Here is a 16,228-nt window from a genome sequence, read left to right on the forward strand (position 1 = left end):
AGCTCGGGATAATCTTCAGCTCTGTTCATCCCCCTGGCATTGTAACGGCCCAAAAAAGCCTTCAACCTAGACACTTTTAATCCAAATGAGTGTATGTCTCTGGAATTTGGCTCTCCTCCAGTATCATTTGAGTACAAGGGGAGTAATTGTTTCCATCTTCCTTCTGATATCCACTTTAATTGGTTAAATTGTACTACATCACCCTCACATTTTATTCCAGTCAACACATACAAATCTAACGGTGTGAACCCTAAAAACAACATGGTCATAAAATCAAAGTTTATATGTGGAACTAAAATTTGTTTCTGAACTAAAAATTAAACTATTGAATGGAAGAAATAGAACTTACCACACTCAAAATCCTTGAAAAAGAAGGTATTTGCAGTGTTCCACCAACGTTCACAAATAACTCGCACAATTCAAGTCATGTGTTTTTTGCCTTTCATGAAATATAAACGCTGCCAAGGATATCTTCTCAAGGATTCTTGAACAGGTTCTGGGAGTAACTCATAAATTTCACTTAGCTCAGACCACCCACCTCTTAATTTAGGTAACAAAACTCGCTCGGGATGGTTAGATAAATGCATAGATGTTGCACCAAATCCAACTAGTTGCCTAATATTAGCGAACTCGTGCTCTTTATCCTGAATCCATACGATATCACTATCTGCAACAGATTTTCCTTTTTCCTTCCGATTTCTTTTCCTTTGATTTTCTTTTTTGGAACTCATTTTTAAAAAATCGCTCTGGTCTGCTCTTTAGAGAAGGGAAGAAAGGATTTTTGTTTTGTGAATGAAAAAGGATAAGAAATAAGGGTATTTATAGGCGGTAGAGCTACTCGACCTCTAACGGTGTAGTCTCGACCGCTAGGTGGAAGCTTGACCGCTTATTTTTTTCCCCATAGTGGCGTGCACCGTTTGCCAGTCCACCTGGCATGGCAAAATCACAATTTGACAACTTACCATAGGAACCGGCCCCGTAATACATTCTGAGTTTGTAGCTTGCTGACTACTTGCGTCAACCTTCACTTGTAACCGGAATACGAAAAGAACCAGTCTCACACTATCCAGATTGTCACCATTTAGTCAAATCTTAAGCGGGAAAAAACAGTCCCAACTTAATAATTTGAACTCAAAAAATCAAAGACCCTAATTCTCTCTCCTCTACTCTCTCTCTCTTCTAGAAAAAAACACAGAAGTGCAGAACTCAAAATCCAACCAAAGGAGTTTCCTTTCTATCTACTGACCATCAATTCATCTCCCCCGCTACTTCCTTATACTGATTTCTCACAACCCCTTTTCTAGGGTTTCTCAAAAACATCCAATTTAGGTTCTTCCAATTTCCTCAAATTTGGGCCTTTTTTTTTGAAATTAGGGGTTTTTGAGATGGGAATGAGATGAAATCAAGGCATGGGTTTTTCTATTCATACAACAAAAAATGAACTTTGACAAAGAAGACGGGAGTGGTAGTAGTTCGAGATTTCATATTGTACATCCGCTTCGTGACCCACAGTCAAATTGGTCAGTTGATCTTGCTAAAAATCTCGAAGATTATCTCTTGAAGATATGTTCTGGTGAACCTATTAACCACGAAGAAGATGCCCACTTATCTGTTAATTTCGCTGAAGGTAAAAAAAATTACCCCTTTTTTAGGAGTCTTTCAGTTTTAGGGTTTGTATTGAAATTAGGGTTTTTGATAAAGTTTTGTTTGTTGTTGTTGTTGTTGTATCAATGTAGCTGCTTTGTTACTTCAAGGTTCAATTCAAGTGTATAGTCGAAAAGTTGAGTATCTTTATACATTAGTTTTACATGCTTTGGACTTCATTTCTCAAAAAAGGTGAGATATTTTTATGAAACTTTACAAATATTTAAGTTTGGAGTTGTTTGCATAATCTGGGTCTTGTCAGGGGGTCCAAGTTAGTAAATTTATGGTGTTGGTGGTATTGTTGTTGTGAATAGTCAAGAGGAACAACCAGCGGAAGCGTCGGTACAGCGTACTGAAGGAAGACGTGATAACCAAGCAGATGTTGATGAAAGCAATGAACTATTTTTGGGATTAGATGATGTTCCGGGTAAGTAATTTACTTGATGTTATTCTATGCGTGCTGGTGTTGGTGAAGTATTCTTGATGTATAGTTTGCTTGTTGGTTGATGGTTTGTTTGTATTGATATAGTGGAAGCTAACAATTCTTTGGATGGTGCGCCGGGGAAAGATGATAACTTAAATCAGTTTGTGAAGCCACCGTCGAATTTGGTTGTACTAGAAGGGGATTGTTTTGATCCTACTGGCGAAACTGGGGAACTGGAAACATATCTGGTACTATGTTTGTTTTAGCAAACCTGAACTGTCTTTCTTGATTCACGCGAAGTTATGTGAATTTTGTTGTGATATTATTGTTTATGGATGCAGTTATCCACATGTGATCTCTATGAGGATTTTATTCTGTTAGATCCTTGTGATGCGGTAGAAATTCAGAAATTCATAAAGCGTAGCAGAGCTGCTGTAAATCATAGAGCTAGCTCAATTAGGTCCAAGGGTCGCAAAACTTTTGGTCAAACTCCGTCTAGAACTGGGGGAACTGGCTGCCGTAAATCAACTCAAAAACAAAATGTCAATCCTGAAAAGTCTCCTATGATCGGTTGCAACCATGAGAATAGTTTTTCTCAGGATCCTCCTGACTGTAGTTTTCCTAAAAATGACTCACATGGAGATGATAACAATGACTACCATGGAGATGATAACAATAATGGTGGTTATTCATTACATGGGAGTATGTCAGAAGATGATACCGATGAGGATGATCCGTGGAAACCTTTGAATCCTCATGAACCAGGGACTTTGAAAGTAAAACCGTTTAAAAAAGGTATCCAAGTATCCTGTTTGCATCTGGGCTCTCCTATTTTCTTTAGTTCTTTTTATTTTTCTTTTAGGATGATGTTCCTTAAATGCTCTTAGTTTCTATACTAAAAGCGTGTTTTTTTCCTTGTATTTGTTAAACAGGAAATATTCCTAAAAGGAGGAAGCCGAATCCCAGTAAACGCATTTCTATTACTATGCAATTTCCTATTGCAAAATTGACTGGTATTGTAAGCCCAGAATTTGCAGAAATGTGGGAGGCACAGAACCGTGCCTGTGAAATTATCCGGGAATCCACAACGCTTCCACTTTTTGAACAGGTTTGGTTTTCATCAAATGTGTAGTTTGATTTTATGAATATCGAGGTTGCCGCTGATACATAATATCCCAATAACAGCTTCGACAGTCACTTACTATCGGAGGAAGTGAACCGTCCAATCCTTTTGGGAGTGCTGAAGCTGACAAAGGTAATGAATCCGAGCATGACATCCCAGATTTTGACCAAGATGACTTTGACATGCCTGAAAATACTTTCATGGATGTGGAAGAACTCTTAAACGCAAATAAGGTAAGCTTGCTTATTTTTATTTGTTAAGGAGATTATTCTGGTGTGATGGGGTCTCATATGTCTGACCTCATTGTGGGGGAACTCGTTTAATTTTTATACTAGAATACCACATCAGCACCTTTTTTATTTTTTAACTTCTTATTTACCAGTGAATGTTTTATTAAAAGATTCATTTACAGGATGACGAGCAGATCGTTCACTTTGAAAGTACTGATTTTGGACGTGTAGAACCAGAACTGGAAGATTTTGAAGATCTTTGCCGTTCGCATCTGGTATGCCATTTTTGGAACTTGTTTTACATTGTGGTAATTGTTGCTAGTTTAAGCAGTCGGTATAAAACAACATATGGACATGTATAGAGATAGATGTAGCTTAGTTAACCCAGAAACTTTCGAAGTGATGAAGACTAACAAAAGTGCACGTATCAGCATTCAGTACAAAATAAGATATGATTCTTAAGCCAAAGGTATTTGCATTGTGGACAACATAATGAGAGGCAACTCAGAGGTTAATTTCCGAAGCCGAGTTTGTAATGTCAAGGCTCACATATGTATGAACTTAGGGTGCTGGAGTCTTCTTTCATTTGAAATTTGCTAGCACTTTTTTTCTTTAGGCTGTCCTACCAGTATATGCTTGCAGGGTGTTGTCATCAGTTTATCTGTCTTCATGTGATTTATATGCACCTTATGTTGATGACAAAAATTTGTGTCTCCAAGGTCTAATTCTTGTGACAAGTATGTTTGTGAGTAACCTCATCTTCGCTTTTGTAGGATGACCTCCTTGCGAGCATAGCTGAAACTGAGAAGCAAACGGAGTTGGCAACCCGGGTTTCAACATGGAAACAAAGAATCGAGCAAACCTTGGAAGATCAGGTATTAATGTATTAACTGCAAAGCTTTTCATTTGCCTTGTTCAGATTTCTGATTTGGTTCTATATTAATATTATCTAATTAGAATTTGCATTTCTTGTCTCATGGAATAGCTTGGATTTTCCCAGTGGTCTCACTCTCACTTTACAAGAACTTTGTCTGACAGGATTTACGCCCACCTTTTGATATTCATGAATATGGTGAAAGGGTTTTGAACAAATTGTCGCTCGAGGCAGATAGTGCAAGTGGTAGTGGAATACCCTTTACGGATGTTGTTAAGGGAAACGAAAAGCATGATGTTGCGAGGACTTTCTCTGCGCTACTGCAGCTGGTGATTTCCTTTTGACTATCTGAAGAGTTTTTTGGTCTCCTTTTATTATATTGGTAGATGGATTTCCTAGATTAAAAGAATCAAAAATCAAAGCTTTCCTAGGGGAATTTCTGCAATCGACCATGATAGTATATCATTATTACTAGTTGCCTTTTTGCGCTTTTTTTTCTTCCGTCTTTTTGAAATTTGTACATGTAGAAGATCACATGCTTTATTCTTACTGTCATTTACTTTTTACAGGTGAATAATGGAAACGTTGACCTGATTAAATCTGAATCTAGTGGTGGTCAATCATTTTGTTACACTGCTACAAATCCTTTTTCTGTCCGACTCCTTACTGATGCCAGGAGAAAGGAAGTGCAACTTCGGTCCTCGAAAAAGAGACCAAATTCTCCTATCAAGAAACCAGGCAATCAAGCTGATAAGGAGAAGGGTGGTGGCGGTGGAGAAAAAATTCAGAAAGTAGGTTCTTCCTCTATGGGAATCGCCTCATCGTCAAAGTCATCACAATCGAATGGAAAGTTCTCTGTTAAGGTTGGAAAGATAAGTGCAGTGAGGTGTACCCCGGAGGGGAAGAAAAGACGAAAGTCTCGACTGATTGAGCCTGTAGATTTGCAATCTGCATGATGAGATACTGGTTATTTTTTGATAACCAGTTAGGCATTGTATGGTATTAGAGATTGTAGTGATTTGCCCTAGCTAACCTACTGAAACCCGAGGTTTTCTAACACCAGTGGATTGGGCGCATGTATCTGTAGGTATCTGATTGTGAGTGTGACTTAGGATTAGTTGGATATACAAATTGTACTGTATGCTTGTAATGTCATGTTCTAATTTAGTTCTCAATTGTCCTTGTTTCTGTGTCTCTGTTCCTGATTTTTTTTTTAGATGTGTTGGTTGGCTTGCTTGTATCGAGCACATTAATCATTGAAAAGAAGAAGAAAAGAAACAATGACTGCAGAAGAGTGTACAGATCAAATTGAATTATATTAAATCCGACAAGTTAGTTAGTTCATTTCATATCATCACTCATATTATATATAGCAGCAAGACCAATTACTGAACAAGGCAGAGAATCACTCAAGCTTTAGCCAACATGTTGGCGATGGACAGAGCATTGCTGCATAATTGATTGAAGACGGCATATCTGTCAGTCAGCAAGGATGGACCAGAACCATCCTTAAATCCGTCCTCACACGATTCAGCATCAGTCATAGCTGCCTGCACCCATGTAGCCACGTCGTTGAAACCCTGAGCATCAATGGCAGCAAGTGAGTCTTCCAACTGATCAACTGCATCCATGTAATGCTCAGAACAGTCGGACAAGCATTGTTGTGTGAATGGCTGGTATTGTGCCTTCTTTTGCAATTGGTCAACGTAGTTGTATGTGTCAGTTCCATTTTGCATGGCAACCTTGATTGCAATTGAAGCAAGACCGGCTAAGTCAGCTTCTACGCTGTCAGGGTCTGCGCTGAGGGTTTTGATGCAGAGATCTTTGAATGGGACAGCTGCACATGTTTTAGAGATTAAGTCGGTTGTGGTTGGTGCATTGTGTGGTGAAGCTGCAGGGTGTAATGTAGCTGCAAAGACTTGATGAGCTGAAACAAGAAAGATCAAGAGAACGGAAGCCATGGTTTGGTGATGATCCATTGCTAAAGCTTTCAGAACAAATTAAAGCAAAAAGAAGAAAATTTGGCCTGCAAAAGCAAATTGTGATGGCAATTGTCATGATGTTCATGGGTTGTCTTCATATAGTGCTGCTAGGTTGGTTAGTTTCGTTTCAACTTTGTACCATTTTTAGTGAAATATCAACAGTTTTCCTAATAATGGTTCTGGTTAATGATTATCTGGATATTTAGTTGCTGTTAATAAAGAGAAAAGCTTAATTAAGCAAGTTCATTTTAAGAACTTTGATTAGGAGAGGATTGAGGTTTACCATTACATTAGCAATGGTCTATCATTTAAGAATGGGGTCAACCTATTTAGGGAAGAAAAGTAGAGCAAAATCATGGTAAGGAATTAATTGCCCTTGAAATGAATGCCCCAAAAGCATTTTCCTAGTAGATAAATGATGTCCATACAATCCAAGATCACTAATTTTCTGATTTAATGAACTATCGTTACTAACGGAAAAAAAAAAGATATTCGGATCCAGCAACAAAAAGGACGAGGCATCAATAAAGTGGACCTCATTATTATAAGTCCTATGTAGCAATAATTCATTATTATCTAGAATCAACCACATGAGACAACGTGTAGGATCAATGATTGTCCAACACCACAACCTAAGTCTCGACGCTTGTCTTATTACTATCTCTTCTCACTCTCTGCACTATCGGAATCTAAAAATTAATCATCAAATCTATAAAAGCTAAACAAAACCCAAAGTCGATCAACAGATACAAAATGGAAGGAATTGAACACCAAAATGTGTTAGTAAACGGTATTAACATGCATGTAGCAGAGAAAGGAAACAAGGAACACCCAGCAATTTTGTTTCTTCATGGATTTCCTGAACTTTGGTATTCATGGCGTCATCAAATTCTCTCATTATCTTCTCGCGGTTATAGATGTATAGCTCCTGATCTTAGAGGTTATGGTGATACTGATGCACCTACTTCTATACAAAGTTACTCAGTTCTTCATATAGTTGGCGACCTTGTGTCTCTTATTAACACTCTTGGTTTAGATCAGGTAAAAAAAATTATGCAAAACTCATGTTGCTTTTGTTGGGGGTTAGAATAATGGGTTCTGATTAATGTTTTGAATTTTGTTTATAGGTGTTTGTTGTTGGACATGATTGGGGAGCTTTGATTGCATGGTATTTTTGTTTGTTGAGACCAGACAGAGTTAAAGCTTTGGTGAATACCAGTGTTGCTTTTCCAAGAAGAGCAGCAAACAAACCAACTGAGAGATTAAGAGCTGCTTTTGGGGATGACTACTATATATGCAGATTTCAGGTTTAGTCTTCTTTTTCCTTTACAAAATTGTGTGTAACCCAAGAGATTTGCTTCTTGGGGGTGTCACTTAATTGGCCTGGAATTGTGAATACTCTGCAAGCATCACTGGAATTGTGGTATTTCAAGAAGATACTATATTTAATTTTCTTTCTAATTTGAGCCTGTGAATTCCATACACGGCAAACTTATAGTGCTTAATGGTGTTTTCAGGAACCTGGAGTTGCAGAAGCAGAATTTGCTCGTTCTACCACAAGGAATCTAATTACGAAATTTTTTGCAATGCGTACACCAGGACCACTATGTGTACCTAAAGAGATTGGGTTTGGAGGTTCACCAAATAAACCAGCTACCTTGCCATCTTGGTTGACAGAAGAAGATGTCGCTTACTATGCCAGCAAATTCGACCTTAAAGGCTTCACAGGAGGATTGAATTACTACCGCGCTCTGGATTTGTACGCATAATTTCAGTTTATTTGTGGATTCATTTCTGCGCCCAAATATACCCATACTCGAGAACTTACGGTTTTCTTTTGTGCAGGAGCTGGGAGCTAACTGCACCATGGTGTAATGCAGAAGTGAAAGTGCCAGTGAAGTTCATCGTTGGGAATGAAGACGTGACCTATACAACACCAGGGGCAAAGGAATACATACATGGTGGCGAGTTCAAGAAAGATGTTCCTTTCTTGCAGGAAGTAGTTGTACTGGAAGGAGTTGCTCATTTCATGAACCAGGAAATACCAGATGAAGTTAATGAACACATTTATAATTTCTTCCAGAAGTTCTAATATGTTAAGTTTTGGTTTTTCTTTCCTTTATGGTGTTCCACTCCAGTAAATCTACATAAATTCAGCTTCTGAATAGACCTATGTACTTGCATAGAGTGAATCTATATATATATATATATATAAATAACTACTTACCTCAACTAGCTGTCTCCTCGAGAATCTTTTTGCCTCTTATGACCGGCCCAAGCAACAAAAGCCATTCAGTAAACATCGACATTTGGGAGGGACAATGTCTGAATCATTTCATCTTAGAGAAAAGGGGTGACCTTGATCAGCTAAACCTCCTTTGCATGGGTATCTATGATGACAACCTACGAAACTGCATGAGGTTTGCAGTGGCATCTCACCCTCTTCCTTTGCAACTTGAGGAAGATCCACCCTCCCCAATTCTTGGGGAGGCCTATAAGTCCCGAAACCCCAGCCATTTTGCCTATTCTTGCGGATGCCAAGTTAATAGATCCCGAAACCCCAGATCAGTTATTTTGTTAAATGCAAGTTTAAATCTTTTCTAGGTAGCGCACAACCAGAATCGGCATCACAAAGTGAGGGGGAAATTGCAAGGTCCAAGAAATCATTTGGTTGCTCGCAAGATGTAATTGCTAGTGATGACTAAGGCCGCAGTTCAATTCCAGCTTCTCTTCTAAAATACGTTGGTTTATTGCTCGTGCAGGACAGGATAAACAATAGGAGAATTCATTAGTTGGATCAAGATCACCCCACTTCTCCTAAAATTTTAACTAGAGAAAAAGAGGCAGAAAGGAAGAACAAAAGATCCATCCTCATTGCAAGACGTGCTCTTACTCACAAGAGTGAAAATCTTGCATCACATCACATAACTTGGTGGGAAAAATCAGCAAAGCTTCAGCTGCAGGCTCCAATGCAAACACATTTCCTACCAGCTAGCTATATTGATCTATCTCAGGCATTATTATGCTTTCAAGTAGACCAAACTAAAGTAAATTGATTTTAAGGAATAATTGACAAAACCTATAATTCATACCAGGAAAAAAACGATCATCGCAAATATATGGAGAACTAAAACTATGATCTCAACTTGAAATATCTTCAATAATTCTTGTCTAACAAAATTTGAAAAACAAACAGGCAAATTTAGTTTGATCCTTACTCAGTTGAAACACTATTAAGTTTAACTCAACAAAAGACACAGCAAAATATAACTTAAACTCTGAATCCCCTACTGTTTCTCTTTCCTCTAGCCTTCTCGAACTTCCTTCCCTTTGATCGCACGTATGGCTTACTGTGACTGTGTGGAACACCAGGTGCTCCGAAGTGCTTCACAGCTTCACGAGAATTCTTAGGACCTCTAAGAAGAACCTGCAATTAAACCAAAATTAATTGACACATCAGTACAGACACAGCTAATGGAGATTGTTGGGCTAATTAAGTTCACAACAGAACCACAGGGGGAAAAAGAACTTTAAGGATACATTACAACAAATCTTAGACATGCAGAAGGCCATCATATGAAGTTGGTTTTTTGGCTTCCTACAAGATCATCTTCTTAGGTTTGCACAAAACTCAGAAACTACAGTTAACTATAACCTATTGGAAAAACAGGAAACAGTTCTTCAAACAATCGCAATGAAGCTAGGATGAGATGACCTCATAAACTAATGACAGGGTTCTTCATGTTAATCATAAAGACAAAACTAGCATAACTTCAGGTGAACTGATCAACTATGATGCAGACTAGTCCCGAAATGAGGATAACAAGTACAACAGTTCCCACTCAAATAGTCTCTTGGTAACTGTCCTATGATAATTATGCCAACATAAATAACAGATGGTTTACAGATCAAGCTCAAAAAACTGTAGCTGTATTTCCAATTGACATTATTGGTCTTGGTTGACAGTAGACACAATGCAATATGAATGGAAACAAAGCACATACATCAATTTAAGCAAATATATTAAGCAATTTTCATTCAACAATAATAAATCACAATTAATCTGCACGCCCCAATACCAATAATAATAATCAAACCCAGCCAATCACAACTCACTTACACACTCTTTATTCATATACATCACAGGAGCACATACACAATGAGATGTAACTTCCACATAGAAATTAGGGTTTTTTAAGGACGTACCGTGTTCTGTCCAAGAGGAGCTCTTAGAGCAAGCTGATCAAAGGTCAAGCACTCTCCGCCAGCTTTCTCAACTCTAGCTCTGGCTGTCTCTGTAAACCTCAAAGCAGCTACCTTCATTTTTGGTACTTCATAAGTCCTAACATCATCAGTAACTGTACCAACAAGGACAGCAATCTTCCCATCCTACAAAAACCAAATCAAACCCACAACAACAACAAAAAAAAAATGTTACACCTCATTCTCTATGCACAGTACTTGTTGTGTCAAAATCACAAACAGAAGGCTCCAATAAAGAAAGAGAAACAAACCTTTCCATCCATAAACTTGATCAATCTAGAGAGAGATAATGGAGCTTTATTAACCTTGCTCATAAACAACCTCTTGAGGATCACAGCATTAAAATTGCTTCCAGTTCTTCGTACCAAAAATCGGTACAGCTAAATCCATCACAGAACCAAAAGACAACATTTAATGAGATTTTCAAGTGATAATACAAAAATTATAAGAACTGGAGAAATGGGTTTCTAGATTTATACCTTGACAAGAAGTTTCAAGTAGATATCATCGGATTTTGGTGCTGTCCTTTTGGTTTTCTTGCTTTTTCCTCCTGCAATTAAATCGATACCCTACAAAACAGAACACCATCGAAATGATGTTAGCAGTGAAGACACAGAGAATAGAAGGGGAGAGTGGGGAGAGGGAGACAGTACCATTTTCTTCTTCTGGTGGTGGTGCAAACTTAGGGTTTCGCCTCCTCCTTCCTCTTCTTTCTGCTTCACGCCGCTGTTTTGGATGAAAAGAATGAGAGAAGCATTTTATGCATCTTAAAAGGATGGGATTTTAGGGTTTTAAAGTGATCCGGTACTCCTAAGATGAATGACACTTTGTACGACCTAATATCATCGGTGTCAATTTTTTTATTAGAATCAATCGTGACCGTTTATAACTGAGTTGGAACTCACTCGGATTTTATAAGTTCGGGAATGCTGGAATAGCTCTATCCTGGACCTAGATTGGAAATAGCTAGAGTTTTGGCTTGAAATTGCTACACTAATTTGAATCTAAGTTTTGAATCTAAGTTATTTTCGTACCATATCATTAAAAATTAAGTTAAAAACAACGGTTGCTCGTGGTTAAAAAGGATAGCCTATCATTTTAGAACGGAGTATTAATTAATAATTAAGTTAAAAATAACACGGAAAATGAGAAAATCAAAACTAAAACAACTCTTAAACTTGCAGCAAGAACACCAAAAAAAAATAAGAAAAATAAAGAAGAGATCTCTTGCAGTACGAATTTTTCAATTGTAGATACTCATTGAACGCATACAGAACGTGAACCGTAGAAAAATATTGAAGATTCGAGAAATCATGAAAGCATTACGGAAGTTGTTCTTAAGGTCAAATCTTAAAAGTCCATATGTAATTTAAGTTTTGTCACTAACACTGACAAAGGAGGAAATTATTAGAGCGAATATTTGGTTGAACCTACATACCTTGGTATGTGAAGTATGTTGTCATACTTTTGGTACCAAAATTATTTCTTGGTATTAATCTACTAGGAAATCTCACATATTTAACCAAGCTTTACTCTCTAGGTTGGCCTAGAGGATGTTGGATCTTTGGGGACACTATACTAATATTTGCCGACTCATGACTATTGGATTTGGCGGGACGTTAGGAAATGTATTGAATTCATAGAACTCATAACTGGATTTAGAAGTAACATGAAAACGGTAGATCAATTAATAGGTAGTGATACAAAAACTTGATAGGCGAATGTCCAGGAAACTTTATTTGATGCTTCTATTGTTAGGAAGATATTGCTTGTTAGGATTCCCGTGGTCAAGAAAAAATTAGATGGACGGAAAACTATGATGGTTTTTCACTGTTAAATCATCTTATAAACCCATTCTTAATGAGAATACTGACTTGTCTAGCATACTGAATAGTGAGTTCCCTTGTCTTAGCTTTTTGAAACTCGAACTGCCATCTAAAACTATAATCTTTTTATGGAAATGTATCCATGGTTGTCTTTGTGTACTTGATAATCTGACTAGTTCCGGTTATAGTGTTGGTATTGCTTGTCAGAATTCTTATGATCATGTATAAACTACGTAACATCTTTTTATTGAGTGTGACTTTGCTAAAAGTGCTTGGGTGCTCCTTGATCGTAACCTACTAACTAGGATTTAACCCCATGGAATTAAAGTGTGGCTCACAAATGTCTTAAAGACATAGGTTTATTCAGTTGGTGGGAGTCACTCTGTGGCACTTATGGAAGTTCAGATGTGCTTTAATTTTTGAAAATAGTAAAATGACAGATGTTTCCCTTGTTAGAGTAATACACAACTTTATTTTTGAATGAGAAAAGTCTCTTACTTTCGGTACAAGGAATATTTGAAACATTCATCAAAGGGTTGATGTAACTGTTGGATGGAGTATACTCCATACAAAAAAAATATAATTTTGATGTTAGTTTCCATGATAACACTAAATCTGCGGGTATTGGTATGATAATTTAATATGTTGTAGATACATGCATAAGAACTAATGGCATCTAAGTAAAGATAGAAGATGAGGAGCAGGCTGAGGTGCTAGGTGCAGTGAATGGTAATTTATGGGCAAAGAAGGTGAAAAAAATGCACTGCATTTAGAGGAAGATAACCTTGATATAATTTCTATTCTAAATGGGGAAGAAACAGTTGTCAAATGGACAACAAATCCTTTAATTAGGTATTGTAGAAGTCTTTTATCTAGTTTCAGATCTTGGAATGCAGTTATGCGCCAATAGAGGCTAATAATTTGCAGATATATTAACGAAAGAAGCTCATAATTCCGTTTCTTGTTTGCTTAGAATGAATGAGTTGCCTATGTGGTTATTATCCTCTTTAGAGGAAAACAATGTAGCTTAACTTGTGATTGTAATCTATCACTTTCCTACTGAAAAAAGAAAAGATATTAGTCTACTACAGTCATATTCGGTTTGGAATAGATTAGGTATTAGAGTTTTAGGATTTTCCAAATTACTTGAGACGGATGAATGATTGAAGATAATACAAAGACATAATTTGAAGAAACTTCATCGAGGTAAGTAGCACTAGTTTTTTCCTATCGAACTCTTTTCCATTTAACTATCTATCAATCGCAACAAAAGTCGTATGATTTATTAGTTGATCATTATTGAAAGAAGAACATATCACGGATTAGCTTCTTCCTAAGTGTAGTGATGTTTCGATTTCCAAGCGCTTGCTTGTCTAGAACTCGAGACCAAGCTTGGGAGAAAAAAACATAAGTGATATTGAAAAATGTAAGGCTTATAAATTCATTCTTGAGTTTGTAAGGTTTTTTTTTTGTAGTTTACTACTAATGATTTTCATTTGCTTGAGTTTACGGAATTAGAAATTGAGTTTGTGAACCTAAAGCTTATTGAACTCAAATGTCAAGGAAAATAAGGTCTTTGAGTTCGTGAAAATATTACGATGAGTTCACGAACTTATTATAGAGAACTTCTCTGAGAAATTTTGTCATTTGACTTTGGGAACCTGTTACGATGAGTTTGAAAATAGAAGATAAAAAATTTATCATGAGCTTTCAATGTATTTGAGTTCGTGAACATGTACGTTAAATTCACGAGCCTATTTAAAGAGAATTCTCGTTAGACCTATAGAGCATTTGAGTTCACGAACCTGACAAAGAAATATTGCTCCCGAACCTTATTTGTGTTTGATTTCGCGAACCTAAGAAGTTTTGATTTCTCATGAAACTTTATTTGTGTGTGAGTTCGTGAACCTACCTATTGAGTTTGCGAACTTGAAAGCTAAATGTGTCGAACCCATATCATTTGTATCTTATTTGGAATTCTCCAGGATTACAAATTGATATTAGTTAGCTTAATTCCTTTGGATAGAAAGTATATATTTTTTCATTGAAAATCTGAAGATACCTTTGGTGGTAATCCTTCTCATATGATTTTGCTTGGGCTAACAATTGTTTACAAACTTCAAACCATGAAAAGAATATCATTGCAAGCCTAGTCATTTTTAATGAAACAATCTTATAAATGATTTTTATTAGCAATTGAGAATAAACTTGGGCTACGAGGAATGCATTGCTTAGATCCTAAGAGCAACTGCAGTGGACGACTAAACCCAAATTTGGTGTCGAGTGGGCTGGCGTAGTGGGACGGACCATCGATCAAAATTTGATCAAAGAGTAAAACTCGGACCAAATTTGGTCGGCGATTAAGACCAAATCCAAATATAGTCGGGCGTTTATATAATGTCCGCCTACCAGACGGGCGTTGGTATAATGTCCGCCTGTAGCCGCGCGTTCGTAAAGTTAACGCCTGATGCAGGGCGTTGGTATAATGTCCGCCTGGATGGGGCGTTGGTATAATGTCCGCCTGAATGGGGCGTTGGTATAATGTCCGCCTGGCATGGAGCGTTGGTATAATGTCCGCCTGGATGGGGGGTACGTAAAGTTAACGCCCGACACCCAGGCGTTGATATAGTCATATACTGTTGTTCACAAAGTTTTGAAAACTTTGCTTGGGGCGTTGTCTTTATCAACGCCCCATTTTTTTTTTTTTTTGAATTGTCAGCGAACGTATAATCTCCGTCCCACACACCAGGCGTTGCTATAGTTAACGCCCCATACAGGCGTTATCTTTATCAACGCCCCATACCAGGCGTTATCTTTATCAACGCCCCATACCAGGCGTAATCTTTATCTACGCTGGACGATGAAGCGGACTTTATATCAACGCGCGACCAAATTTACTCGTCACCCGCTATGCCACAGGACGGACTAAACCCAAATTTGATCTTTTTTTTTAGTCTCTGGTCTTTAGTTATGCTCGCACCACTGTGGACGATCTAAGCAATCCATCCTTGATCGGTCACTATAAATTGGAGATATTAACAACACAAAAAACGAGAATTTTTTCGATGGGGGAAAATTTCTATGGGGGTACGGGGGACGAATGGAAATTCAACACTTGTCCCTCTTTTTATTAACTTTTTTAGCTAATAAAACTCTTCAGTTTCTGTACCGGATTTACCCCTCCATAAACCTTACTAATCTTATTAATTTTCGCTGACTTTTCTCTTATATTAATGGAAGTTTTCTACATCTTAAACACCCACAAAATATCGCTAAAAGTACAAAAATGATTTGTGGCACCCAATGCACCAATCTTAATTGGCAAATCCTCAAGGTTGTGGGAAATTTCACAATCATTAAGATGAGCTTCAGAACTTCTAGATGCCTCCATGCAAACAAGAATTAAGCTTTATCAGTATCCTTGTAGACGATGCTCCTAAGCGGGGTACTTTCCATAACCTTTTCTAGCCAATACAAGACTCTTTTATAATTATTTCATCTTGGTTTCGTTAAGATTGGGATATTATGTCCTAGATCATCCAAACATATGAGGTGTTAACTACTGCGTTATACATATATCAATTCCTGGAGTTCCTAAATACTTTTGGTTTATCATAAATAAACTTGTACAATCTGATCATCTTTTTCCTGGAGTGATATTTTATTTTTTCCCCAATTGTAATCACAATTTGGCATACTTGAAATAATCATAGTTCAACCAAAAAATGAGAGCTTGAGATTGTATTGGGATTCGGTAGCTATGTCTTATACTTGAGATCGTCCCATTATCAGAATCTTTCAAAATGTTATGATCCTAAGATGCATCTTGGTTTCTAGTAATTATTATTATTTTATTATTTTT

The 16,228-nt window shown here is 37.3% G+C and overlaps 4 protein-coding genes across 5 annotated transcripts; 2 read left to right on the forward strand and 2 right to left on the reverse strand.

Annotated features, from left to right (window-relative positions):
* Positions 1-1,139: 1,139 nt before the first annotated feature.
* LOC113348885 (condensin-2 complex subunit H2-like) lies at positions 1,140-5,584 on the forward strand. Of its 2 annotated transcripts, none has more exons than XM_026592781.1 (11): positions 1,140-1,627; positions 1,737-1,836; positions 1,959-2,071; positions 2,174-2,316; positions 2,410-2,863; positions 3,001-3,176; positions 3,254-3,424; positions 3,592-3,696; positions 4,195-4,296; positions 4,460-4,624; positions 4,865-5,584. In XM_026592781.1, exons 1-11 carry the CDS (start codon positions 1,438-1,440, stop codon positions 5,249-5,251), a joined length of 2,106 nt encoding a protein of 701 aa, XP_026448566.1. In that variant the 5' UTR covers positions 1,140-1,437; the 3' UTR covers positions 5,252-5,584. The 2 variants fall into 2 exon arrangements, with proteins under 2 accessions (XP_026448566.1, XP_026448567.1); XM_026592782.1 differs by having other exon boundaries at positions 3,604-3,696.
* On the reverse strand, positions 5,552-6,358 carry LOC113348886 (putative invertase inhibitor). The gene has a single exon (XM_026592784.1). It carries the CDS (start codon positions 6,272-6,274, stop codon positions 5,705-5,707), a length of 570 nt encoding a protein of 189 aa, XP_026448569.1. The 5' UTR covers positions 6,275-6,358; the 3' UTR covers positions 5,552-5,704.
* A 507-nt stretch (positions 6,359-6,865) lies between these two features.
* Positions 6,866-8,451, forward strand: LOC113348887 (epoxide hydrolase A-like). The gene is made up of 4 exons (XM_026592785.1): positions 6,866-7,318; positions 7,405-7,584; positions 7,795-8,036; positions 8,123-8,451. Exons 1-4 carry the CDS (start codon positions 7,031-7,033, stop codon positions 8,367-8,369), a joined length of 957 nt encoding a protein of 318 aa, XP_026448570.1. The 5' UTR covers positions 6,866-7,030; the 3' UTR covers positions 8,370-8,451.
* A 944-nt stretch (positions 8,452-9,395) lies between these two features.
* Positions 9,396-11,306, reverse strand: LOC113348888 (60S ribosomal protein L18-3-like). Its single transcript, XM_026592786.1, has 5 exons — positions 11,194-11,306; positions 11,020-11,109; positions 10,792-10,920; positions 10,484-10,666; positions 9,396-9,704 (listed from the first exon to the last, which is right to left on the reverse strand). Exons 1-5 carry the CDS (start codon positions 11,194-11,196, stop codon positions 9,549-9,551), a joined length of 561 nt encoding a protein of 186 aa, XP_026448571.1. The 5' UTR covers positions 11,197-11,306; the 3' UTR covers positions 9,396-9,548.
* Positions 11,307-16,228: the final 4,922 nt, after the last annotated feature.

The sequence above is a fragment of the Papaver somniferum genome, chromosome 2, assembly GCF_003573695.1.
Source record: "Papaver somniferum cultivar HN1 chromosome 2, ASM357369v1, whole genome shotgun sequence".
NCBI lineage: Eukaryota > Viridiplantae > Streptophyta > Magnoliopsida > Ranunculales > Papaveraceae > Papaver > Papaver somniferum.